Here is a 26,753-nt window from a genome sequence, read left to right as displayed (position 1 = left end):
ATGAAAATAATGTACACTTTAAATGACCCATCCAATTTTTTATGGCAACATTAGATGAAAAAGAATTTGATACTATCAAAACCTTCAAATTGATACACTTGTAACAAATTGATACCGAAATTAATTTTTCTATGATAGATTTACCACAAACTAATTTTTAGGTCACTAAGAACCCATACAACCGCAATGAACTTACCCTAAAATTCACATGGATTTTCACGTGGATGTGTTAGCGGTTCAACAATGTCATGGTGAAAGAAATTCAACGGAAGCTGGGTAAACATAGCATTGGGTGTACCAAAAAAATCCATCTTGGATGATTTCGTCAAATACACACCGCATTGGCAAGTTCGTCATGGATGTATCAATTTATGCTTCTTCTTTTTTGTATTGTCTTCCCATCTTCGCATGCGGCTTGTAGAAAAAAAAAATCTTTAACAAGTATTTATTGACGTGATTCGTAATAAATAAATAAATAAATAAATAAATAAATAAATAAAAGAAGAAGAAGGAATATCTCTTTTTCGGTTTTGCTATTTCTCCAACTATATTAACAATTCAGAAAGGATACGTCACCATCATCTTCTTCTTCTTCTTCTTCTTCAACCAATGTCGAGCATCCCCACTCCTCCTCCTCCTACTTCATCTCCATCTCCTCCGACAACGAGCTTGCTCCTTCGCGACCTCCTCTGCAATTCAGAAAGGATACATCACTATCATCATCTTCTTCTTCTTCTACCAATGTCGAGCATCCCCCCTCCTCCTCCTCCTCCTCCTACTTCATCTCCATCTCCTCCGACAATGAGCTCGCTCCCTCGCGACCTCCTCTGCAACGTCCTCTCTCGCCTACCCGGGATATCCCTCCTCAGGCTGAGGCCTGTCTGCCGGGAATGGCGCAACGTCATTGATGACCCGGGCTTTGCCGCAGTGCATGCCACGAGCGGCATCGAGGGCCCCCGGATCCTGCTGCTCCTGCGGCCGCTGCCTAGCCCTGCCGGCTGGACGGATGCCCGGCTCGCAGCCCCGTTCATGATGAGTGATGAGCTCCTAGTGACCTCACTCCCCGAACCAGTCGCGAGCTCGTGGCTCTACGGAGAGGGAGTTTCGTGCCACGGGTTGCTTTGCTTTGACGACCCCCGCAATGGCGGTGGGACCCATCTCCTCAACCCTTTGACACGAGAAATCGCCTTAGTGGCGGGGTCGAGCGTCGCGCCGCGCGAGCATGGTTACCGGCAACGGATCGCCTTCGGGTTGGACCGCCTGACTGGCCGGTACAAGATCCTGCGCGTAAGCTTGTTCTTCGGAGACCACGCGATCCGCGGGACAAGGGCAGAGGTCCTCGATCAGGGCTCGAGGTCGTGGAGGGACATAGCGAGCGTCCCTCCCAGGCTCTTCCTCGGAGTCCCAGTGTACGCTGCTGGATCGTTCCACTTCATTTTCGTCGGCAGCGGCTCAGGCAACCGTGTCATAAAGATCTTGTCCTTCGACCTCGCGAAGGAGGAGTTCGTGCCGACTCCATGCCCGGAGTTCCAGAACGCCCACCTGATGGTCCTCCGGGGAGCGCTGGGGCTCGTCGACCTCTCACAGAACGAGAGCATAGACGTGTGGACGATGGAGGAGGAGGGCGGCGGGCGGTGGACAAAGGAGTACAGCATCCCGCTGAGGGTGCCGCGAGTGTTGAATACTAGTAACCGGTCCGTAGAGTTTCTGGGCTGCGGCGGCCAGAAGATGATGCTCAGGTTCTCGGGAAGCATCTTGAGCTACGATCCAGCGACTGGCGAGGTGAAGTATGTGCAGAGAGGTGGCGCATCGCTGGCCAGAGCGATGGGCAGCATCACTGTAAGCTTGCTGTCGCCGGCCAAATTGTGGAATACGGACAAGGTCGTCCTGCCTTTAACCGCGGTTATGAAAATGAGCAAGGGCGGATTGAGTTTAGGCGAAAAAGAGACTTGAGCTATGATCCAGCAGCGACCGAGGAGCCGGAGTACATGCAGAGAGCGGCACGTCGCCGGCAGCCATAGTAACGAGTCGGTACCACTGTGAGTTTGCTTTCGCCGGCCAAATTGTGGAATGCAGACAAGTCGGTCCTAACCTCGATTCGGTTTTGGTGAGAAAAGCCGGGTCTTCTTGTGATCCAAAATTTAGTTAGGGACAAATCTATCACCATTCGACATCTTTTAGTTTGTAATAAATTTGTCGGTTGTGTAAACAGTTTGGAGTTTTTTAACCAAAAAATTCATTTAGAATCATTTTTTTACGAATGCATTAATTTGAGGATTTTTTATTGTATTAACCATAAAAGAAAATAAAAGTTGAGCTAGGATGGGAACTCGGAGTAAAAATTAGTACTTTTTTTTAGGGTGCATTTAGCAACTTGTTTGAAAATTTCTATTATTTTGTTCCCAATAATAAATTTAGAACAGAAATCTGTTTAGTAAATTTTTTTTTGTTTATGAAAATAAATTTGAGAGAATTCGGCCCCATGCATCTCCACTCCTCAAGGGACAAACACAATGCAAATAATCTGAGAATAAAGGAAAAAAAAAAGAAAGAGTCTGACGCAAAAAAAAAAAAAAAAAAAAAAAAAAAGAAGATGTATCCGGGCACTTACTTGATTTTACTTTCATTTTTTAATATCGGAATTTGTTTTCTTTTTCGCGGTCGTGCCTTAATTTTAAGGTTTTCATAATCTAATACCTGTTACTATCATGCGCTTCATTTGACCTTCCATGCTTGACAGCTTTTCAAAGATCTTTATCCAAAATTCATTGATTCACAGGAGAGTGTAGATCTGATAAGTTCGCACGCCGGCAGAACGTGCATGAAGGTCGATGTATTTGCGCGATTCGAAGCGTGTATTGCCACGAGAAGCTGAACCGTAACCCGACATGGAAGGAGTGCGGAGAGATCTTTAGGGGGCTGAAAGAATGTTCAACTTGATTACACAATTTAAAGTACCAGCAGACCCCATCACCCTTGAGATTTAGCGCAGGCAGAACAAACTGTACAATCACCTAAACATCATACAGCTAAATATGATCTCATCGCCATCTATTTACAATAATCTTGCCCGATGGACAAAATGATCGACAAGATCATGGGATTGAAACTACTCGTCATGACCATTGAAGAGACGAAACTAAATTCTCATTCTGGCTTCGGCTCGCTTCTCACCAAAAAGCTTCTAGCCTCTTCCTCTGTGACGTCGCTGCTCGTGTAGAAAGAACGATTTATGAGCCTTTGCATATGAACCAAACGAACAGGAAGGAGGGAAAAAGGAATTGGTCTCAACAGTATCAAGAGAAGCATGATGCAGGAAGATCTGATACCTGTCTGCGGCTTCGGTCTTGGAGATCAACGTGATCCCTTTGGTGGCAAGGAAATCGCAGAAACTCCGAAGATCGTTTTGCAGGCAGAATTTGCAGAGCTGGTGCAAGAAATCATTGAACTGCTTTGGTTCCTGCGCAAGACGTACCATGAATCGAGCAGCAATCATCAACCATTGATGCCATAACCAGCAAGACAGGCAACGACGGTTCAAATTCTTCAGACCATACATGCTTAACAAAGGTGAAACGAACTTAAGATCATCTATGATGTATTATGGCGTGCCCAGATTGACACAAGGGACATTTAAGTTAGCAATGAAGATTTGCCCCGACATATATGGAAAAACCAGCTGACATGTCACCTGTTATATAATAATACTTTTTCCATAAAGATCATAAAACTCACCTTTATATTGAGTTTGGGGCTGATTTCAAGATCCCCTCTAAATATTGTAACAGGGGATATATTTCGAGTTTTAAGTGCACCTAGTAAAGAGGTCGAGCTCTCAACAAAGATGGTCTTTGCGCAGGATTTCTGTGGAAACAGATTCAATATCCGATCATTTTCCTCCATCACAGATACATTTTCACCACGGACTACACTTTCCCTCACAACTACGCATTCCAATTTCATGCCATGTGAAGTCATTTGCTCGGCAATGGCATTGACCTGGTCTTCTTTACTTCCCTCGTATGGATCCTTGATTGGAGATAAACCGTTAGTCATTAGACACAGTCGTTTCTTCCCCTTGTTTGTCGAACTATATTTCTTTATCAGCATATCCATCCCAACCACAATTGCATCAAGAACTAGAGAGCAGTCAAGGCAACAAGGATGCAGGGTAATCAACAACATCAAACACAGCAAATAAAGACATTATCCAAGTCCTAGTATATTTCGTCCTGGAAATTATACTAGGAGGTTCTTTCAATTGCTGTAAAAGACATATCACTGTTACAGGGTACATATACAGAAAAATAATGATCCATGCAGAGATAAGCTTCTTTTGATATTATAGCAAAATAGTCCAGCCATAATTTGTTTTGAAAACTGTCTTCTAGAAACGAAGAGAGGACGACTAAGAAAGCTGTGAGAGGTAATAATCCAGAATATTGAGAATAGTAGATTCTCAAAGTAAACAGCAAAACTAAAATAGCGTTCTACAAGAACAAATACTCATAAAAGTTTGGATAAAATCACCAGGTACAGTCCCTCGAGGAATTTGCCTCAAAGTTTCAACATGATCTCCATCAACAACTTTAATATTTTGTAGAACGGCGACATGTTCATAGCCACCCACTTCCATTGTCAACTCATTTTCAGTCTCTGAGCAAAATAGAGTTCGACGTTAGTAATTCTCAATCTTACAACTAGAGAAGCTACATTTTGAAAGTATTAAAAAATTCAGTTCATATATCTCTTCAAGCAAAATGATATGATTTTTTGCAGAGTGAAATATGCACTGAGCAGAAACCAAGGGTGGAGTTAGCCACTTCAAGAACCGCACAATAAATGATATGATTCGGAACTATGTCATCTCTTTCTGTCTACAAACTAAAGAAAGAATCCGACAGCACAGAAATAGGTATAATACCTTCAGTTCCAAACAGGACAACCCCAGCTTCATCATACTTGCTGTAAACTAACTGCACAGTTTTTATTCGTTTGTTTTTTTTTTCTTTCTTTATTTTCCTTTTTCTTCTACCAAGTCTAGTGAAGGCCGGCAACCTTGGTCGGCCACTAGGCGAGGGCTTTGCGATCCTCACCGGGCTTTAGAAGAATGGAAAAGAAAGAAAGAAAGAAAAAATAAAGAAAAATTCAGAATTTTTTATTAAAAGATCATTAAAAATTGACCACGTCATTATTGGTCATGTCACGTATGATGGCTGGCATTCATGTGGCCAATTTTCTGGCTAAAATTGACCGGATGAACTCGATTAGCAAAACGTGAAAAGGCTTTTGAACTTAATTGACTAAATTAAAATATTTAGAAACTAAATTGGTAATAATACAATAAGTTTAGAATTTTTTGGATGATTTTCCCCAAATTAATATTACCATCATATAAAATTGGGGCTAATCCCTTAAAAATTCAGCAACTTGTGCTCTTTTGAGCCAGAGCTGGGTTTGCGTTTTGGCCGATCCGGCGTCGCTTCAGGCGCCTTAATTCCACGTTGACAGGCACCACGAAAGTAGTATACGCATAAAATAACGCGTCGGGTCTTCGATTCCGCATTAGATTAGACGCTTGCTTGATTTTACTTCAATTTCTCTATCAATTCTTGTTTTGTTTTCACGGTCATGCCTAAATATTAAAGTTTTCATGATCTAAATTCTCATTACTATCATGTGCTTCATTTCACCTTCCATGCTCAACAGCTTCCAAAGCTCTTTTATCCAAAATCCATCGATTTACAGGAGTGTAGATACGATAAGTTCGTGCGCGGGCGGCGCGTGCATGAAGACTATTAATGTATACATGCGATTCGGATGCCCATGGATTGCCACGGGGAGTTAAACTGTAACTCAACAAGCAAGGAGTGCAGAGAGAGATCGAGGGAGCTGAAAGAATGTTCAACTCGATTACACAATTCAAGTACCAGCAGATACCATCATCGCCCTTCAGATTTAGCACGCTGTACAAATAGCTGAACATCATACAGTTTAACACGATCTTGTCGCCGTCTATTTGCAATAATCTCGCCCGGCGGACAAAAATGATCGACATGATCATGGGATTGAAATTACTTGTCATGACCATCAAAAGATGAAGCTAAATTCTCGTTCCGGCTTCGGTTTTGTTTTCACCAAAAGGCTTCTCGCCTCTTCCTCTGCGGCGTCGCTGCTCTCGTAGAGTTGGGCCTCGACGGTACTTGTCTCCGGCTTCGGCCTTGGAGATCAACGCGATTCCTTTGGAGGCAAGGAAATTGCAAAAGCTCCGAAAATTGTTTTCCGTGCAGAATTTGCAACGTCCTCTCCGACGGGACAAAGAGGCGGTCGGCGGTGGCAATGGCAAGGGGGCCGTCGCCGAGAGATGGAGGGGCCACGAGGGTGTAGGGTGGTGAAGGAGCCGTGGAAGAAGAGATTGCACCACCACCTTCCTTGAGCTCAGCTCGACTCCCTCTCTTCTTCACTTTATGTATGTCAAATGGAGGTCGTATAAATGCATACCATAAATACTTCTGTTTATCTTTTCTCCAAAAAAAAAAAAAAAAAAATACTTCTGTTTATCTTTTTAGCAAAAAAAAAAAAAAAAGTGGGGGGGGGTGGGGGCTTAATCCTAACCCTAATTTTGAGTCGGAACTGGGTTTGCATTTTAATTCCTCGTCAGCAAGCACCATGAAAGTAATGTGCTCTCATTATAAATTAGTAAATCTCTTGTAAATTTATCCTAAATTAATTTTTATATTATAAAAAACTGTCAAATCGGGAATGAATTTATCCAAAACTAATATGAATTTTTTTTATCAATTAAGTTATTATTATGTGTCATCCAATTCAATAATTTCACAAATAAATTTAATGTTATGAGTGTACGAGTTTGAAGTCTTTGGTAGACATATATATACTAGTTTGGGGTATTTCATGATATTAGTCATATATATATATATATATATATATATATATATATATATATTTTGATACCCAAGGAACTCCGTACAGCCGGTAGCCGGCGGGTAAACCCTGAAGTGACGCTAGCGATGACCCACCACCCTGGCACCACACTTAAGATACCAAATGCCTCCACTGGGTTTTCAACCCCTCACCTTTGAGGCAAAGATCAACGGAGCTCTTATCCAGTGGAGCCACCACGTTTCCCTCGAAATTGTAAAATGATGAAAAACTCCAAACTAGTATATCAGGTGACAAATTTAATCTTTGTTAGTTTCCATAAAGTTGAATGACACGTGAAAATTGACAGGTATACTAGTGTATGGTTTTTCGTGATATTAATCTAATTTAATTTAGGGTAAATTTGGCACGGATATATCGGTTTGAGATTTTTTATGGTAAAAAAATTAGCCCGAAATTAAATTTGCCACATGCGCACCAATTCGAGGGGTTTTTTTTTGCTAAGTAGCACCGACACGCGACACGACACGTGACACGGACACGCGACACGACACGTTAACATGTCATTTCTAAAAAATAGAGAATTCCGACACGTTGCGACACGTTGTATATAAAATGAATATTTTATTTTTAATTAATTTGATTCAAATTCATAAATATATAATTAATTAAAAAAGAGCCTATAATAAATTTACACTAATAATATTAATAAATCAATTCATTTGAAATTCGAAAGATATATTCATAATTAATGCGAAACATGTTTTTAACTTTAACAAAAGTTATTGATGAAACTAATAATTAATAAGAAATTAGAATCAATTTATTTAAATAAATTCATAATTTCTATAATGACCAAAATTTATCATTATTCAAAATTCAATACTTTTATTTTTCAAAATTATTTTTAATTTCATTTATTTAATTTTCTGATTAAAAAAATCCACAAAATCCACCCCTTATTCCCTTCGTTCATTTCCCTTTGCCCCAAATTTATTTTACTTTTTTTTCTCTCCCCCACCCTGACAGACAGGCTGTAGGCTGTCAACCTATCAATTCCCCTCCCCCAAAACTCAAGCCATTGTCTCTCTTTTCTTTTTCTTTTTCTTTTTTTTTTTTTTTTTTAATTCCCTTATCTAAAACCCTAGTTACCCTCCTTTTCCTCCTCCTTCTATCGCTCGCCGCACGACCCCTTCGGCCCTTCCTCTCCTCTTCCTCTCGATCTTTCTTCTCTTCCTCCTCGCCGGACGACCACCTTCCTCTCCGCATGACCCCCTTCCTCTCCTCTTCCTCTTGATCCTTCTCTTCCTCCTCCTCGTTGTCGATCCATCGCAATAGTGGCGGCCCTCACTGCTCTCTCTGGCCGTCTCTTGCCGTCGCGGTGGTCCGTTCGTGGCTCCATCTCACCGGCGGGAGTTTGCTTTCTCTCTCTTCTTTCTCTCTGTTCGGCTCTTTCTCTAGCCGTCTCTCGCCGTCGCAGTGGTCCGTTCGTGGCTTCGTCTCGCCAGCGGGAGTTTGCTTTCTCTCTCTTCTTTTTCTCTATTCGGCTCTTTCTCTAGCCGTCTCTCACTGTCGCTTGCGACCTTTGCTCCCTCGCCCTCCCTCGCCTCCACCCTCTATCAGTCTTCCGGACACGCGTGTCGAGAAAAGTTGACCGCGTGTCTAATTTTCCGACATGCGTTGACCGCGTGTCCGGTCGTGTTGACATGTCTGACAAGTGTCGGACACGACACGGAAACACGGGCAATGTGTCCATGCTTCATAGGTTTTTTGTGGTTGAAAAATTAATTTATAGTAAATTTATCATATATGTATTAATTTAAAATTCTTCGTGATATAATTCTTCAAAAATTTTCTTTCCGTTTTCCTATATCTCGTATTTTTGGACAGAAGTCAAAATATAAATCTTGTAAATTTCCCTTGTGCTGCTGCTGCTTCTTCTCCTTCATCCCCTCTCAGACGAGGTCTCTCCCTCTCGACCTCCTCCGCAACATCCTCTCTCGCCTACCAGCAACATCCCTTCTTAAGCTGAGGCCTGTCTGTAGGGAATGGCATGATGCCATCGACGACCCACGCTTCAGGATCTCGTCATTCAAACTTGCCAAGGAGGAGTTCACATTGACTTCGCTTCGAGAAGCCTGCTTGGGACTTCGGGAGCTCCTCGGCTGCTCGCTTATGGAGAGTGTGGGCGTGTGGACGATGGAGGAGAAGACTGGGGTTAGGGTGAAGAAGTCTGCTATCCAGAGGAGGTCGCAGGTGGCTGAACAGCAGCTGCCAGTTCCGAGAGTTCCTGGGCCGCGGCGGCTGGAAGTTGGTGCTCATGTTCTCGAGGATGGCCTTGAGCTATGATCTGGCAAACCGGCAAGCTGGAGCATGTATGGAGAGGCAGGGCCAAAGCAATGGGCGGCATCATTGTGAGTTTGCTCTCGCCGGCCAAATTGTGGAATGCAGACAACTCCTGCCTTCTACTAATGATCCGAAAATGTTTAGTTTTGGCAAAAGGAGCCAGGCTGTTGCTTACCCAATTTTTTTTTTTTTTTTTTTTTTTGGGTTAGAGGTGACCCAAAATTTAGTCTAGATAAATTTTCCATGAGTCTTGAGGTTGTGTAAAAGAGACCGTCCGAACCGCGAACTGCCCAGATCAGACTGGCTAATCTGGTGAGTGGTGGTACTAGTGTCTGAGCGGTCCAATTCTTGATTCCAACTAAATATACTTTTTATTTTATTTTATTGTTTCTTCAAAATAACTAGTAAAATGCACACTAAACACTATCTCGGTCCAATACCAATTAATGGAAAAAAAAAAACTTGAAGGAAGAAAAACATGGGATACAAGTGCTTGGAGTGGAGTTTAAAAGTTTAGCACATGAGAGGGCATTCTATTCATCAAATGTACGGGCTGTTACTACGGTGGTGTCCCGAAATAGAGACGGAACATGACCACCTACGAGGAGTGCCTATGCCGTCTCTAGGATATGACGGTTCTTTCTCTCGGCGACACCATTCTTTTATGGTCTCCTAGTGCAATATATCTCATGTATGAGCCCATGGTCCTGAAAGAAAGCTTCAAGATGTCGGTTAATATATTCCCCACCATTCTCACTATGAAGGACTTGAATGTGAGTTCCAAACTGTGTTGCAATCATCCGATGAAACACACAAAATATTGCTGCCACTTCATCTTTATGCTTCACTAAATAAACCTAGGACATCCTTGCACAATCATCCACGAATGTTATAAACCAACGAATGCCTAATAGAGTAATAAGTAGAGAAGCACCCCACACATCTGAATAAACCAAAGAAAATGGCCTAGTGCTCTTATTAAAACTTAAAGGAAAAGGACACGATAGCTCTTTGTCCAAATGCATGTTTCTCACTAAAATTCAATGACTGACAAATTATGAAAGAAGTCTGGAAATAGATACTTTAAATACCCGAAAGACGGGTGTCCTAAGCGATGGTGCCATAACCAAATCACTTTCTCTTTATTAGTAGACCCAATGCTTGTGTGATGTGCTCGGCCTGCATGGAAGTTGTCAATATAGTACAGCCCCCCCTTTTTAGCACCACATTCAATAATCTCCTTCATGAGGATATCCTGGAAAAAAAAAACAGATACATAAGAACACAATACTTCAAAGCATCAATGAGTTGGCCAATAGAGAGCAAACGGTTTGATAGAGAGGGCACTAGTAAAGTATGAGACAATGACAAAGAAAGTGTAAGATCAACATTGCCAGCCCTAGTGACGGGATAGCTAGCACCATTCGCATTATTGACACTCTGTCTTCTCGGAGTGGTGCATCATATAATATTGTCTACATTAGGTGTCATGTAATCAATTGCCCCAGAATTAACAATCCATTTATCCCCATCACCTTGAGAAGTACTAAAAAGTACCCACACCCAGTGTTACCTTCAAGAGTCGCAGTAGAAGTATTGGTGGCATCTACCTATGGCACCAACAAGAAATGTGAGGTCCCGGTAGCCAAAGATACCCGTCCTTGTTCCATAATATTTTCTATCCTTTTTTCGGTTTGCAACTCTTACCAATCTAGATGACAATGCAACTTAAAACATGTATCTTTGGTATGACTAGAATTACCACAATGAGCACAACCTCTTTGGTGTTGTGGTTTAGCCTTCGAACTAGTGTTAGTCCTCCCTCGCCTAGACACAACACTAGGATGGACCATCTAGAGAGTTTCGGGCTGGTTGTTAGCCTCAGCAAAGCGTGAGACAACCTTCCCTCCATGTGACACCAGAGTCACTACAGTGCTAGGTGGTTCGATTGAAGACAGCATGACAACTTGACAAACATCCTCCCGCCTCACCCTGGCATAGGCTTGAGCCTTCATTAGGAAGGGATGCATCTGTAAAACATCAACCTTGACATTGTCAAGGTAGTCATCAAGCCTATTAAGGAAGAGATATACACGGTCTTCCTACACAAGAGCATTGTAGTGCTCAACATCATGAGGACATGTCATGGGATTAGGTCGTCAAAAATCAACCTCCCACCATAAACCCTAGAGATCATTGTAATACTTTTCAATTGCGCTGCCTGCCTACTTCAATCGCAATAGACATCACTTCAAATCATACACTCGGGAGACATTAATGCCATCAAAGAATGTAATAGCCACTGAATCCCATACTACCTTCGTTGTTGGGAAATAAATAAAATTGCCAATCATTGCCTGATCCATGGAATTAATGAGCCATCATTTAACTGTAGAGTCGTCAGTCTTCCACTTCCGAAAACTCGAGTCGGTCAAAAGTGATGGAGGCATATCCCCATTGATATATCCCAATTTGTCTTTCCCAGAGATATACATCTCGACAACTTGGGACCAAATGCCATAATTATGGCCATCCAACTTGACTGCAATTGGTGGAACGGGTGTTTCGGCATGAGAAGGTGTAGCCTGATGATGAATCAAAATTTATATCCACTTGGACGTCAAGGAGTGCATAGGTAGTGAAAGTCCCTGAAGAATTTGCAATGCCCCTGTTGGAGCTAGAGGATCCATCTCGATGGGTGGAATGTCATCCGCCATGAGTCTTGGTAGTGGGTATAATCGGAGCAACAATCGCACGAAACCACCATGCGGCTATAGTGAATTGGAGCGGTAAAAATTTGGATTCTAATTAGTATGAATACAGAATCCCTAGATCATGGCTCTTATATCATGTCAACTAGTAACCAAATCGATAAAAATGAATTCTCTCCTTTTTTCATTCTTCTTATGTATATCTTCGAGACTATAAACACACACACACACACACACACACACACACATTTATGCCCCCATGAGTCACCCTAAAATCTCCTACAAATCAGGAGATACACATATAAGAGAGATCCTGAAATAGAAAGAATCCTATTTACGCCCTAATTTATAGCTCATATTTGACAGCTCATGTTAACAATCACGACCATCAAAGGGACAAAGCTAAATTCTTATTATGGCTTTAGCTATGTTTTTACCAAAAAGCTTCTTACGTCTTTGCTCTAACACATCCCGAATTCTATAGGAATGGGATGATACGACCGTCCTTTCATCCGAAAGACGTAATCTCAAACCTGAAAGTGATAGTATCAACATCTAGAGGAGGAGTGAATATGTGTAAAAACAGATTCTGCAAAATGCAGTGAAAACATTTACTTTTAACCTGAGTCTGAATAACAACGGATTTTTGAAATTGAGTCGAAGAACAACAGACTTTGAGCGAGTTCAGATTTTAGCAATTAAATAGAATTACGAACAAAATAAAAGGGTTCAAGAAAAAGAATAAGGACATAAGGTTTATAGTGGTTCGGCTTAAATCAAGCCTACGTCCACTCTCTCACGCTAACAACTTTCTAGCTGGATTCCACTATGCAATCAATAAGAGATTACAACTTTGAGTGCAAACACTTAGAGGTAGATTACACTATCTCATTAAGTCACTCTTTTGGTGTTTCTCTTATGATCACAAACGTTTAAACTCACTAAAGACAAGTGTATAATCAAAAGTCTTTCAGACTTTGGAATTATAAATTCTACACTCCATCTCTTACTTGCTCATCGATCATTGATCTTCTTAAATACTCATCCACTTCCAAACTAGCCATTGGACAATATCTTGAGGATCGTCTTCCAATCTACCCATTGGATAGATTTATATCTAGAAGATTTGATAGCTATCGAGTGATAAAAGTAGAATCCCAAATTAATTCCGATCGTCCATACAAACAGAATCTTGGTTTTCATAAGTAGAGCTTCTTCGTATAGAAAGTTCTTGTCCTCAAGATCTAATTGTCAATCAATTAGATTAAGTCAATTAAATCAATCTTAATGTGGAATCAAAACCAGATCATTAGCCGTTATATGTTTGGAGCTTGTGTTACATTCTGTTGAGTTATCTCGTTCTAATTTTGCTTCGTTCTGAATCTGTTACGTTCTGTCTAAAGGAGAGTCTGAGTGCAATAGGCTTTACAATTTGAACGCTAGTTTGAATAAGTTCAACTCCAACATAAAGTTTGTCTTCTGGTTCTGTTGCGACCCGATCTCGCCGCCCCTCGAAAAGTGTCCAAGGATGGGAAAGGTCGGGTTTATGGGTACTTAATCTCGAGATCGCGAGCTCTCCCAAGCTCGTACCCCGCGTGACAGTAGGTTTATTTATGCGATCTAGTTGTTTATAACAACCTAAAAATATACAGGAGTCGCCACTAGCCTCATTTTCGGGGGTCAATCGAGGGTCAGGAGTGTTCCCTCGATTTCTACGCAACCAGATATCTAGGTTCGGGGACTTGGGAAATATTGCTATTAGCGCCCTTTCGGTACCTAAACAGTATGTTGTGTTTTTCCTAATATGTCAATGCGTTTCTTTTTACATTTTCGGGATCATCAATTCCTGAACTAAGTGATCATGCGTGGTTGATTATTTTCATGCTATTCTATTTCTAAAAAAAATAAAAAGGAAAACAACCAATGAAATTGAAATTACAAAACATGAAGTAAACAATCAAGAAAAGCAGTAAATCTATCATGCAAACCTAAAAGAAAATATAAAAGAGAAATATATGGGAAAAAAGAGAGAAAAACCCGCAACTCGTCGGGTTTTATACAATGCATGGAACCCGAGACATATGTCGGGAAAATGGGTATTACATGAAAATGGTCGGAATGGACATCGACCTCCACCATCTTCACGCCTTCTCCATCTTCAAGGTCCTAATCTAAATCTAATCTAAGAAATTTATGACTAGGTGCATACAAGTGAAAGAAACAATCATCACAACTAAGATCAAAGCAATTGGGTTAGAACCCATGTATGATTTGCTCTAAGAAAAAAACACAAAAATCAAGCACTTTATAAAGAGCAACTTTCATGAATGGAATTTCCTGAGGCATATCAAGTTCAAGTAAAGTCAAATTCATGGCCAAAAAGCAACAATCGCTAAAGCATGCAAATCAATCATAAGCAAATCAGAGAATGATGCATGATAACTAATTTGTTAAGCCACCTAATCAATGCATGAAAATCATGAAATTTGAACATGACGTAGGGTTAAATGTGAAGAAAAAGTTTGATTTGGACATTTAACCCTACATCCATGTGCAAAAGGCCACACAAATCCATTAACATTGATATGTGACTTGTCATTAGGAGCAAAATGCATAACAATTTAAATTGCTACATGTCAACTTGAATTCTAATATTACTTGACCTTAAAAATTCTCAAATTTTAGCATGGGATGGATATGGATATTATGGACAGCCTTCATTGAAAATTTATCCTCAAGATCGTTATGTATAAGATCACAAAAAATTGGTAGACAATTAGATTCATAGAGACAAGACAGCACTGCAGGTCAAGACAAATTCAGACTTCAAAACTTGATCTAAAAAAAAAGAAAAGCAGGGCAAATGATGGGCAAATTGGAAAAACTAGGCATCGTTAGAAAGCTCAAGGTGTCCTTTACGAATTCCTATTAGGTGACAATTGCAATTTAGGTATTTTTCTAGCTCAAGCAAAGCCATTTGTATAAGTGGTCAGATCAGATCATACAAGCATAACACATCAGCAGATTAATGCTCTTTGCAAGAAGCATCAGGCAGGGAAAATGATGGCCAAATCGCACATATAATATGTCCATGGAAAGCTTGAGAAGTCTATTACAAAACTCTAGAAGACATTAAGTCCTAATAACATCATCTACCAGTTCATATCAAGCGGTTTATACAGAAGGTCATCCGAAACAGAGAAACAAATATTTGGCAAATTCTGGACCTAACTTTGGACAGGCAAAAACCATATTAAATGAAGTCCAATTAGGGCATTCTATAGCTCATTGGAAAGATAATTGAACCATCTTCGATCTCCATGAAGACTTCGAACACAAAAAACCACAGCAGCTAGCCCACAGAATCCAAGAACAAAATTCAATAGAAACTCAGCAAATAGCAAGCGTGTCCAACAATCACAGCAGCAGTACTTCAAGTCAGAATTCCAGGACAATGTGTATATTTTTGAGATGGATTTGAGCTGACAAAAAACTTTCAGTTGGGGGCTTTAATACACCAAATCAAAGCTTAAGATGTGCACGTCAAACTTCTAGCTCATCACTTCACAAGACAACGGCATTTAAGAGTTCAAAATAGAACTAACAGGAACATGCTCATCCATACTAAAAAATCACAGCATCTAACTATAATCTGTTCCAGATCATATAAGCATTGATTTTAACTAGATTTGCAATGCATCCTAGCCCCGAACTTTCAATGTCAAGAATGTACTTTGACATAAAAGGTTTTCGCCTCATCAGACACTATGATGATCACCAACAACACTGTATAAAGGCAATCGACTGAAGGGAGCACCCATAAGAGAAGCAAGGTCAACTGAAAACCAATTACCTCAAGTATATAATTTGCTGTCTTGCATTTTTTGGCACAAAAATCCCTAACAAAAAGAGATTGATGGGCAAGAGATAGAACAATAACTGCAAAGTTATACATCTGCAAGAATTTAAAAATCCTATTTCTCTTCTTCAATATAGTGAGTCATTCAAAAGAAAACCAGAGGAAAGGCAAGATATCCAAGATGCAATATATCGTACTACAAGGTCCCAGTAATTAAAACTAAAGCAAGCATGAGATCCATATGACTCTCCTCGATCATGGCAAAACTTATTTCATCAATAATTCAGTTTCAGACATGGATCAATTACATCTACCGATCAATGGTCAAAAGACATTCGAAAGCCAACTCTGATCTAACTTGAGCATTTCATCGAGCAGACAGTAGGCATCTCGGTCATGAGTCCAAAATGCAACAGCCAAATAGGAAAGCATAACCAAACTATCACAACAACAATATTACAGGCTCAGATTACCCAATGAACTTTGATAGCAGGTAAGTTTCTCATAAACAGAAATCAGAATCCTCAGTCATTGTTCAACACAATGAACATCTAGATATGGAAGATGAATTTATGTTCAATGTACCTTGAATGAAGCGGTGAAGGATCGTAAGTCATCGCTGCCGTTGATGCTTGTCGAACTCTAAACTCCAAGCTCCTCGACTAGCCGTTCCAGCAAGTCAAATCCGGCGCGCAAGGCGAACCGAGAGAAAACGTTCGAGTCGGAGAGAACGAAGGAGAGAAAGAAATCAAGATCCAAAACCCTAATAGGCTGAGAAAAGGGGAAAGAGAGTTCACCGCTCTGGTGAGCTCGATCCAGAGAGAAACTCGGTTAAGCAGCGTCGTCGCCGCAGCTGTCGCGGATCCGGCCACCCTAGAGAGAGATCACCAGCGAGCCTCTGCACCAAAGGACTAAGAGCCGAGCGAACAGGGATTGGGCATCAGATTTGGTGGAGAGCGGAATCAAGCCATAGATCGGAGCTGCTGTCACCGCCGGTCGGCTTCGAATCGAGCTCCTGCAGCCGAACGAACTTCCAAGGGAGAGAAAACAGAAAGAACTCGTCTCGATCCCCAAGCAGAATCCGATCCTCACAACTCCCAACCGTCGGCCTTCGATTGATTGAGCGAGCGAGCAAGAGCCGAACCAGAACAGAGAGATAAAAAAAACAGAACGAGAAGACAACCGGAAGCTGTTGCCGCCGCTGTCGAATCCGCTGTTGATCGTCATCACTGCTATCGCCACCACCGTCTTCGCCGATGGCGCCGCGATTGAGCAAACCAGAGAGAGAATCAGAGAGAGAGGGAGTCCGAGAGAAGAAACCCCAGCCGATCGAAGAGATTCGGCCTCCGATCTTCGATCCCTCGCCAATGGAGGAAAAACCCTAGCCGATCGAACCCCCTGTCATCATCGTTGTAACCACCGATGTCTCCGCCGGCAGCGCCGTCTTCGAGCGATCAAGCGAGAGTCGGTGATTGAGAGAGATTCCCCAGAAAGAACCTGTCAGAGAGAACTCGCGCACATCCGAGGAGAGAGAGGGCCCCCGGGAGTCCAGAACCCCTCGGGGGAAAGAGAGCGAGCTGAAGCAGAGCCTCCGAGAGAGAATCCGCGTTCCGGAGAGAGCGTGAGAGAGTGAGAGAAAAACCCCAGGGGAGAGAGAGAGATCCCCGTCCGCGATTCGAGAGAGATCCAACCTCCAACCTTTTTTTCTTTTTTTCTTTTAGAGTTTTCTTTACTTCTTTTTCTTTTTTTTTCTTTTTGTTTTCTTTTCATTTTCATTTTCATTTTTTTTAATGTTTTCATTCATCCATTTTTAAACTTTTTGGCTCTTTATTCTTTTTCTCTCTTTTTTTTTTTTTCGTTTTTCCTTATTTCTATTTTTTTTTATCTTTTCATTTCAAACAATTTTTTTTTTTTTACTTTTGTAAATTGAATGTTTAAAACGTCAACAAAAATTTCGGGTGTCAACGGGTTCTTCATTCACGTTCGGTCTGGAATTTGTCAGAGTTGGCAGATTTCTAATGCGAACAAACTTTGACATTAAAGTCTTGCAATCTTCAAACTTTAACACAGAAGTTTGAAAATCTTTAGAACAGACTTTGGATAAGTGTTACGTTCTAGTCTTCTGGCAGTCTTCGAACTTTCACAATATCATTTACATATTCTATCATCTGCATAGTCTATTACTCAACCATTAAATACGTTAGTAGCATTTGATTTATTTTGTCATTTTCAAAACATCATGAATTTTCTTAAGAAAACCATCAAAATCCAACTCTTGAAAGCCCCTGTTAAAATCGCTCACACTCTATTGTCCACTAACCGAGGAACCTAAAAAGATTTGGAATAGGATGGTGAGCAATAACGAGAATAGAGGGGTAAGCAACCACAAACTCACAGACAGTACATATCGTCTAAGAAAATCAAGCCTCCATGTTGCGACCAAATTTTTGGATGCATCACCTAAAATTAGGCTAATAGATTACTAAGCCTAAATTTAGCTCAGGCTCTCCCAAGCTCATACCAATTCGCGACTTAGGTTCAAGTTCTTAACATGCAATTGATTTTTTAATTAGGAGTCATCACTAATCTATTTTTGGTTGGTCGATTGGAAACCCAAGTAAAGTAACGGGAGATTTACTTTACTCCTACGAACCAGATATTGTGAGTTCGAGGACTTGGTTACGCTAGATTTCTCTAACGCCCTTTCGGTACCTTTCCACTTTTATTTTAAAAAATATTTTGCAGGCAACTTGAATTGATTTTAATTTACTTCCCTAACATGTAAGGTGATCATGCGAGTACGCAAACCACCAATCAAACACCCAAATGAAGCAATGAATAAACTGCATGACTTACCTCATAGCAACAAAAGCATCTGCAATGTTAGCTCAAAATTCACATCGACAATCCTAGATATGATTTCTAATTAACATGCAAACACTCAATTTTGGTTTTCACTTTATTTAATGAGAATCATGCAACGCATGCTACTAATTTAACATGAAATGATATGACGTGGCAATATGACCTAAACTATATAACATGAATAAGCATGCAATCTATCCTAAAGCATGAAATGAATTTATTCTAATTTTTTTGGTATTTTACATGAAATTCGAAATTAAAGAAATGCAACAATTAAATATGCAATCTAAATTAATCGAATGACTTAATTCTAATGACGAGCAATTTCTAACTAAATGAACCTAGCAACAATCACTAGATGACAAAAATTTCATAAACCTAATCCTACATGTCTGATTTATTAAACCTAAATGCCTTGATGCAAGATTTTTATTTTTTTTATTTTTTATTTTGATTTTTTTGATGTTTTTCCAAGACAAGATTATCAAATAAACATTAAATCTAAACAATCAAGATATTCAACAAATAAAGGATTAAAATATTCAAAAAAATAACATGTTGTCTCACAGGTCAAATTAACGATTACTCTAACCCTAAACATCATGACAAAGCGTTCAAAATAATTAAAAATTTGATCCAAAGTCTTACGGATCAAATTAATAATTATAATGATTTAACACTTAAAATACTATAAAAAAGCCCCAAAAATTAATATAATTAAAAAAATGATCCAACATCTTACGAATCAAATTAGTAATTACAATAATTTTAGGCAAAACCCTATTGATAATGCCTACAATATTAATAAAATGAATATTACCTTCCAAGGTTCCAATTAATACAATAATAACGGAACTTAAGAAAAAACTAAAATAGCATAGAATATATAAAAAATAAAAATAACAAAAACCACCTAAAGGAAGACTTGGAAAGGGGCAGTAGCGCGGTTAGGTGGTTTGCCTGGCATTGGAGCTCCGACGAGGGGATCGGCGGACGGGGGCGGGCGGCAACGGCGGCGGGCGAGGTGTTGGTGCGGTGGTGTCGGCCGAGTGGAGACAGACCACCGGTTTCTTTGGCGCGAGCTATAAAGGTGCGACGGCATTGGGTCGTCGTGGGTGGAGGTCATCGGAGAGGGGTTTCGGACGGAGGCTGGCGACGCGCGGCAGTCTTGGGTCACGGGCTGTTGGATCTTTGGGCGGCGATGGCAAGGCGGTGCTTGAGCTTTTGATTGTAGGCAAGGCAGATCCGGCAGTAACAGCAGTGTTGCAGGGCTTCGACTCCGAGCAGCAAGGCGTCGGGTTGAGCAAGGAAATCTTATCGCTGGTCTTTGGGGCAACGGCGTCGGGCGTTGTGGATCGGCAAGGTAGAGTGGCGGCGAACGGGGGCGAGGCACGACGGAGCGGGGGCTGCGTCGGGATTGTCACGGATCAGCACGATGGCGGCTTCGTTGGGATGGTGGAGCGGCTTGGCAGCGGCGACGTGCGGGGGACGCAACGATGCAAGCGCGGTGGTGCTGCGTGGTGCATGGACGTGGGCTTGCGGGTGAGGGTTCGACAAGATGGGACAGCAATGACTTCGCGGGTTTGGCTCAGCGGGGCGCGTCGATTGGCTTGGGATCTATTGGCGTCGGGGCAAGAGCGTCGCGGGTGGAGGCTCAGCGGGGCGGTGGGCTTGTGGGTGAGCCGGAGCGCAACGGTCTTTGGGTTGAGCTCTTTGTGGCAAGCATTGGCGAAGGAGATCGGAGGCGCAAGCATCACGGGATCCGTACGCGGGTGGTCGAGGCACGGCAACGGCGGGGGCACGGCGGGCCGGCTCGGAATCAGGCTGGGATGCAGGTTGCGGAGGCTCGGTCGTCGGGGTGACGAGCGGCGATGGCGGGGATGCTCGGGCGAGCTCTAGTGTACGGGCAAAACGAGCGGCGGCCTCGGGCGTGGGGGCTCGCAGACGAGCAGCGATGGTCGGCGAGAAAGGTGATGCCGAAGAAGATGAACAGTGCGCTGTTCTCCCTTTTCCTTTTCTTTTGTTATTTCCTCTCTCCCTCTATCACTCTCACGTCACTTCCAGTCTTACTCTCTACGCCTGTGACTAGTCACTAGAGGTGTTAAATGGGTAGAAAACCCATTTATCGACCCATTTATGCTTAAATGGGTCGTTAATGGGTTAGCCTTTTTTTCCCAAGACACCCACGTGGGTTTTAAAAATAAACGGACTGGGTCTTAAATGGGTCTACTATATACGCATTTACCAACCCATCAAAATAAACCCAGTAAGTAACCCACGAAGGCCACGCCCACGATTGACGATTCTACGACCCTCTCTTCGCTTTCGATTCGCTGCCACCTCCATCGCCTCGTCGCCTCATCGCCGCCCATCGTCGCCCATCGTCGCCTTGCCACCGCCCATCGTCACCTTGTCACCGCCCATCTCGAGTGGCCGAGGTTTTCCGACAACTCAATCGTCGTAGTGTCACCACCAGCGGTAGGGTTCGGGTCGGCGAGGATGGAGGAGGGTCGCTCGTGCTAGTCAGCAGCGGCTGTTCCAAGAAGGAGGGAGGGAGTCGAGGGACTACTTCCAGCAGCGGCCATATGGAATTTGTCCATTCAATCAATTGGGAATTTTAGCGCCACGATCAGTCTCGCGGATTAGCTGGACTAGGGCGTTCCTCTCGATTTCGCGAAGCACGTCAATCGGCATCTTCATTCGACATTGAATCCAGAATCTGCAAAACCCTAAAAGCAGCACTCGTCTGCAGGATGGAGCCGCTCGGTTCAGGTACTTCGTCTCAACACGCAGTCGTGGACTTTTTGGGGGAATTCTGTAATCGGATGATGATTACAAGTACCGGTGTTTTTGTTTGCATTCATCGATTATGTCTCCTTAGTCTCGGTCTCCTTGTGTGTTTTAATTCTAGGACTTGAAGATGGAGGAACTCTTTGTGGCCATACTCTCAATGCTTCTCATTTTGGCGCTTATTCCACTGTTTGTAGGGAAGCGGCAAAAGGATTCTTCATCAACTGATACGCACAAAGAAGGACAAGATCAGGTTTATTTCCAATACTTCTTCTCTGCATTTGGTAGTGCGTTCAAAACGGATAAAACCATTTGTTGCTAGGGCTGTGTGGATCAAAATATACTCTTTGTCCAGTCATTTGTGAGTTACGGGAGAGCCATGTACTGCAGTTGATCTTCATTTTTTATTTCCCTTACGGGCAGTTCGCTCTACTGCTGGTAGTGACCGCTTTGTGAGTTACGGGAGAGCTGGATCCAGTGGAGTTGTAGCGGGTGGTATCTTGCGAATAGAGAGTTGTTGCGGTTCCTCAAGCTTAGGCCCAGAAAGTTCTAAGTGAAGGTAAGGATGAATTTGATGACTGCTGCGATTTTTCGATGTTCTAGTGAATAGAAGTTGCTCTTTCGACATCGTATTCCTCCACTCTGTTGTTAGAGCTTCTTTTCGGCAGCTCATTCTTTACCCTTTATGTTAGATTCTTAACATGCAATCCTGAACCCTGAACCTGTTATAATTTATGTTTTCTCCAACTAATTAGTTGACATGTCAAGAGATAACGAGGATCGAGAAGAATATTCAACTACGGAACAATTTGAGAGACGTAGAGTTGCATCCTTAGTTCATGAGGACGAGGAAGATAACTCTACTTGCTCTAAGCGTCCAAGAAAATGCACTTCGATTGTATGGTCTGAATTTGAAAAGTTCACAGATGGTGATGGCATGAAGAGGGCTAAATGTAAGTGGTGCGAAGTAAGTTCTGAGGGCTAGCCATGGGACAAAAAACTTGTTGCGTCATTTAGATACTTGTCCCAACCGAGAGGTTAATGTTGATGGTTCTGTAGTACAATTTGACCAGGGTGTGTTTAGAGATATGCTAGCAAGACCGATAATCAAACACAATTATACATACTCTTTTGTGGAGCATGAGGCTACTAGAGAGTTGTTTAGTTACCTCAACCCTAATGTGAAGCACATTTCAAGGTTTACAGCAAGAAGTGATGTGGCAAAAGTATATGAAAAAGAGAAGGGAATTTTGAAATCCAAATTATTGTCTCTTTCAAGCTGAATATGTTTGACTTCGACCTATGGACTTCTGTTACTACGGATCATTATATGACTGTCCTTTGCTCATTATATCGATGAGGATTGGGAATTGCATTCAAAAGTCTTGTGTTTCTCCTATGTGCCACCTCCATATAGTGGTCCCATACTTTTAGAAAAATTGCTGACTTTGTTAAGAGAATGGGGTATTGAGAGAAAGATTTTCAGCATTACTTTAGATAATGCATCATATAATGACAGTATGGTTGATATTTGAAGAAATACACCTTCTGTGAGATCCTCTTTGTTATGTGATGGACAGTTTTTTCATGTGCGTTGCGGTGCACATATTTTGAATCTTATTGTACAGGAAGGTTTAAAGGTTATTGATAGATCATTACATAATATTAGAGAAGCTGTCAAGTATGTGAGGGCTACACAAGGGAGGAGAATAAAATTTGCCGAATGTATATCGTAGTCGTGCTTAAAGGCCAGTAAAAAGGTACACCAAGATGTGGTTACGAGATGGAATTCTACATACCTAATGCTTGAGGGTGCCCTTTTCTTTGAATGTGCATTTTCACATTTGAAGTTAATTGACCATAACTTTGTCACATGTCCATCTTCTGAAGATTGGGTTAGAGGAAAGAAAATTGCTTTCTTGTTGAAACCCTTTAATGATATTTCTACTCTGTTCTCTAGAGTTAGATATCCAACGGCGAATTTATATTTTTATGGAGTATGGCAGATTCAGCTTCGTTTAATACAGGCAAGGGATACTGAGGATGAGGCTATTAGTTCTATGGCTAAGGCAATGCTCAAAAAGTTTGAAAAATATTGGAAGTGTTATAGTGTTGTCTTATCATTTGATGTTATATTAGATCCTCGCTATAAGTTACACTTGTTAGAGTTTTGTTACTCAAAGTTGGACATGGATGATCATGTGGAATTTGTACGGGGCATTCGAGAAAAACTCTATACACTTTTTGATAAATATGCGACTTCTATGTCTAGAGATGATCGTTTTACTTCTTCAACTAGTCGAGGTAACATTTCAGTTGAGGGCATTGATGAGAACATTGGGGATGACATTGATGAGTATGATGCATTTGAGAGTGAACACTTTGGATCACAATCTACTAAGTCACAATTGGATTTGTATTTGGAGGAGAATAGGCTTGATAGAAAGAAGTTCCCGGATCTCAATGTCCTTGATTATTGGAAGACTCATTCTCATCGGTATCCCGAGTTATCCCTCATGGCATGTGATATATTGAGCATTCCTATCACTACCGTTGCCTCGAGAATCAGCCTTCAGCATTGGAGGACGCATTTTAAATAAATATCGTAGTTCCCTTTCCCCGAAAGCATAGAGGCTGAGCTGTGCACTAGAAATTGGTTATTTGGAGTTCCTCCTGAGGAAGATTTGGATGAGAAGTCTCTCGTCATTGACTTTCAAGACTATTTGCATTAGGTACTTTCTTTCATCTCATTCTTTTCGTTTGCTCATAAGATTTGGATGAGAAGTCTCTTGTCATTGATTCTCTTGTGCTAATCTGCAGAGCTACTCTTGCAGAATTATGTGATGAAGCAAATTTATCCCCACATTGTTTGATGTTTGATTTGTCAACATTGAAGGTGTGGGGCAAGACAGGCTCTAAAGTATATGGGCCACGGGCAGGGCTAGATTACAAGGATAACCAACTTCGCTTTAGCTTGTTGTGCCAGGTGAGTTTTAAAATTTCTTTGCAAGTGATATACTCTGGACAAGTCTTCCAGCCGTACTATTGGCACATTTGGAAGATATGATTCTTCCTGATTATGGTATGCTCTACTTTTGTCCTTTTTGAATTGAATGACAGATGGCCTTTACCTATTAAAAGTTGGAATTGGAATTGTGAAAACCATAGCGAGTGTTAAAGCTTGGTTAAATCTGTTGCATTCTCTTGTTAACGTAACACAACAAGCCAGTTAAGACATAAGGTTGTGATAACCTTTCTGTGAGCTGTAAAGGTCTGATCACTCGAAAAATACTTTCTCATGTGTGTATTCTTTCGTGTTTTCATTTTTGTAATACACCTTTTATTGCTTGCAGGCTGCTCTAGAGGCACCTCAGGTTCTGAATCTAAACAACAGTGAAAATTTTTCAGGACCATATGGTGGGAATTTTTTCTATCATTGTTTTGTTGAAGGTCAGTTTTCAGTTCTAAATACTGATTGAAAGTTAAATTTTATATGTGCGTCAAGTAGGTGAAGATGTTGTCTTCATTGCCAATGACTGGCACACTACTCTTCTTCCATGCTACCTCAAAACAATGTACCAATCTCGAGGGCTTTACAAAAATGCCAAGGTAAGTTTTCATCTTATAGTTCATTGTTTATGACACATTTTTTGTTAGATAGTCTGGACATGCAGTTGAGTAGATAAACTTGATTCCAGGTAGCATTCTGCATCCACAGCATTGCCTACCAGGGAAGATTTCCCTTTAGAGATTTCACCCTTGTCAATCTACCTAATGAATTTAAGAGTTCTTTTGACTTCATAGATGGGTATGTCGTCTGGGTCTAGTGCAACCTTCCATTTTGCAAGAAGATTGTAGTTTGGTTGCCTTAACATCAACTTTCTTTCTGCTGAATCTGTTGGTGTATCTTGCAGGAATCTCAAGCCTGCAAAGGGAAGGAAAATCAACTGGATAAAGGCTGGAATTATATAATCCCAGAGGGTCTTAACTGGATGATGCTTATAGTGAAGATGATGCAGCAGAGGCTTCATGGAGTTCTGAGTACATATGAGTTTTCATAAATAATCAACATATGATGTACCCCTGTTTTAAGTCAGATTGAAATCTTTTAGTCTTGAGTCTACCATGCGTTCGTTTTGTTTGATGTATATTTTGCTTCTGCTCTGTGCGGATATTTTATTTGTGATGAGAGATTGGCAATGAATAGGAGCTGTTCAATTATGAGATCCTTCTGGGATTCCTTTCCGCTTGACGGAGTGTGGGTCAGTGGCAAATTTCAATACTTGTGACCTCTTAAAATCAGTCTAGGCATAAAGGTGGCACTTTGTAGAGAATGTTGCATCAAAGTTATTTGTTCAATGCTCTCGGCAAAAGGGGCTCATGAAGATCTATAGACACTTGCCCAACTATCAAAGTATTGCACTAATATTCCTTAAATTCTTACATCCATGAGACACATTCCATCTATAAAAAAAAATTCTTCAGAAAAATCGGTCAATTGGCCAATTGGAAAAATGATACTAGAGAAGGATAGATTGGTTTCACTTTTTACGTTGGAACCCTTGTGAGAATACTTACATAATTTGCTCAATCATATTATATATATATCCTCTAGAGCTCGTCGAGCAAGCTTGAGGCTCGCTTGTGGCCGATTGCCAGCCGTTGTCGTGGCCGGCGGCCGGCAAAAAAAGAAGAAGAAGAAAAAGAAAAAAGAAAAAGAAAATTTATATTTAAAAAATAAAAATAATTAAAATTTTATTTTAAAAAATAAAAATAATTAAAATTTTATTTTAAAAATAATAAAAATAATTAAACTTCGATTTTTCAAAATAATTATTTAAAAGTTATAAAATTTTTCCATTAAATTTGTATTTTATAAAATTATTTTAGCAATACCATTTTTTAAATATATAATAAATTAAGTTTAGTTAAATGGGTTGGGTATGGGTTGGGTATGGGTCGGGTCGGGTATGGGTCAAAAAATTTGCATTGCAATAAACGGGTCATAAACGGATTAAATGGGTCGATTTGGGTCGGACCATTTATGACCCGACCCAAACCCGACCCGACCCACCCGTTTAATGGGTCTACTAGTCACCTCCTCTGCTTTTCTTTTTTTTCTCTTTTTACTTTTGTGCTCTTTTCGAATGAAGAGAAGCCCCCTTGTTTGAAACCTTGCATCCTTTATTTATAGAGGAAAACTCGAAGTTATTTTTGCAAATGAGATATTTACTCAACCACTTAACAAAAAAATGGCTCCAAAATCATACAACAACTAT

General features: G+C 41.1%; 3 protein-coding genes across 3 annotated transcripts; 2 read left to right on the top strand and 1 right to left on the bottom strand.

Annotated features, from left to right (window-relative positions):
• Window positions 1–609: 609 nt before the first annotated feature.
• Window positions 610–1,953, top strand: LOC104431845 (F-box protein At3g07870-like). Its single transcript, XM_010044387.2, has one exon. It carries the CDS (start codon window positions 610–612, stop codon window positions 1,951–1,953), a length of 1,344 nt encoding a protein of 447 aa, XP_010042689.2.
• A 1,194-nt stretch (window positions 1,954–3,147) lies between these two features.
• LOC120293673 (ATP-dependent DNA helicase 2 subunit KU80-like) lies at window positions 3,148–4,972 on the bottom strand. Its single transcript, XM_039313379.1, has 5 exons — window positions 4,925–4,972; window positions 4,525–4,656; window positions 3,709–4,139; window positions 3,330–3,460; window positions 3,148–3,238 (listed from the first exon to the last, which is right to left on the bottom strand). Exons 2-5 carry the CDS (start codon window positions 4,634–4,636, stop codon window positions 3,148–3,150), a joined length of 765 nt encoding a protein of 254 aa, XP_039169313.1. The 5' UTR covers window positions 4,637–4,656; window positions 4,925–4,972.
• An 18,691-nt stretch (window positions 4,973–23,663) lies between these two features.
• LOC120293672 (granule-bound starch synthase 1, chloroplastic/amyloplastic-like) lies at window positions 23,664–25,626 on the top strand. Its single transcript, XM_039313378.1, has 6 exons — window positions 23,664–23,971; window positions 24,295–24,460; window positions 24,828–24,891; window positions 24,983–25,083; window positions 25,173–25,282; window positions 25,389–25,626. Exons 1-6 carry the CDS (start codon window positions 23,664–23,666, stop codon window positions 25,444–25,446), a joined length of 807 nt encoding a protein of 268 aa, XP_039169312.1. The 3' UTR covers window positions 25,447–25,626.
• Window positions 25,627–26,753: the final 1,127 nt, after the last annotated feature.

This window comes from Eucalyptus grandis, chromosome 5 (assembly GCF_016545825.1).
Source record: "Eucalyptus grandis isolate ANBG69807.140 chromosome 5, ASM1654582v1, whole genome shotgun sequence".
In the NCBI taxonomy this organism is placed as follows: domain Eukaryota; kingdom Viridiplantae; phylum Streptophyta; class Magnoliopsida; order Myrtales; family Myrtaceae; genus Eucalyptus; species Eucalyptus grandis.
The sequence above is the reverse complement of the archived record's forward strand: the minus strand, read 5'-3'. Positions and strand labels throughout refer to the sequence as shown.

What these genes read in the sequence shown, in the direction of transcription:
- LOC120293672 (XM_039313378.1), top strand. Translation starts at nt 23,664, where the DNA reads ATGGATGATCATGTGGAATTTGTACGGGGCATTCGAGAAAAACTCTAT. An exon ending in TGGAAGACTCATTCTCATCG is followed by an intron (nt 23,972 to 24,294) that starts GTATCCCGAGTT and finishes GCTAATCTGCAG; the next exon opens with AGCTACTCTTGCAGAATTAT. An exon ending in GCTTTAGCTTGTTGTGCCAG is followed by an intron (nt 24,461 to 24,827) that starts GTGAGTTTTAAA and finishes TATTGCTTGCAG; the next exon opens with GCTGCTCTAGAGGCACCTCA.
- LOC120293673 (XM_039313379.1), bottom strand. Translation starts at nt 4,636, where the DNA reads ATGGAAGTGGGTGGCTATGAACATGTCGCCGTTCTACAAAATATTAAA. An exon ending in TTATGATCTTTATGGAAAAA is followed by an intron (nt 3,461 to 3,708) that starts GTATTATTATAT and finishes CGTCTTGCGCAG; the next exon opens with GAACCAAAGCAGTTCAATGA. An exon ending in AAGACCGAAGCCGCAGACAG is followed by an intron (nt 3,239 to 3,329) that starts GTATCAGATCTT and finishes TCATATGCAAAG; the next exon opens with GCTCATAAATCGTTCTTTCT.
- LOC104431845 (XM_010044387.2), top strand. Translation starts at nt 610, where the DNA reads ATGTCGAGCATCCCCACTCCTCCTCCTCCTACTTCATCTCCATCTCCT.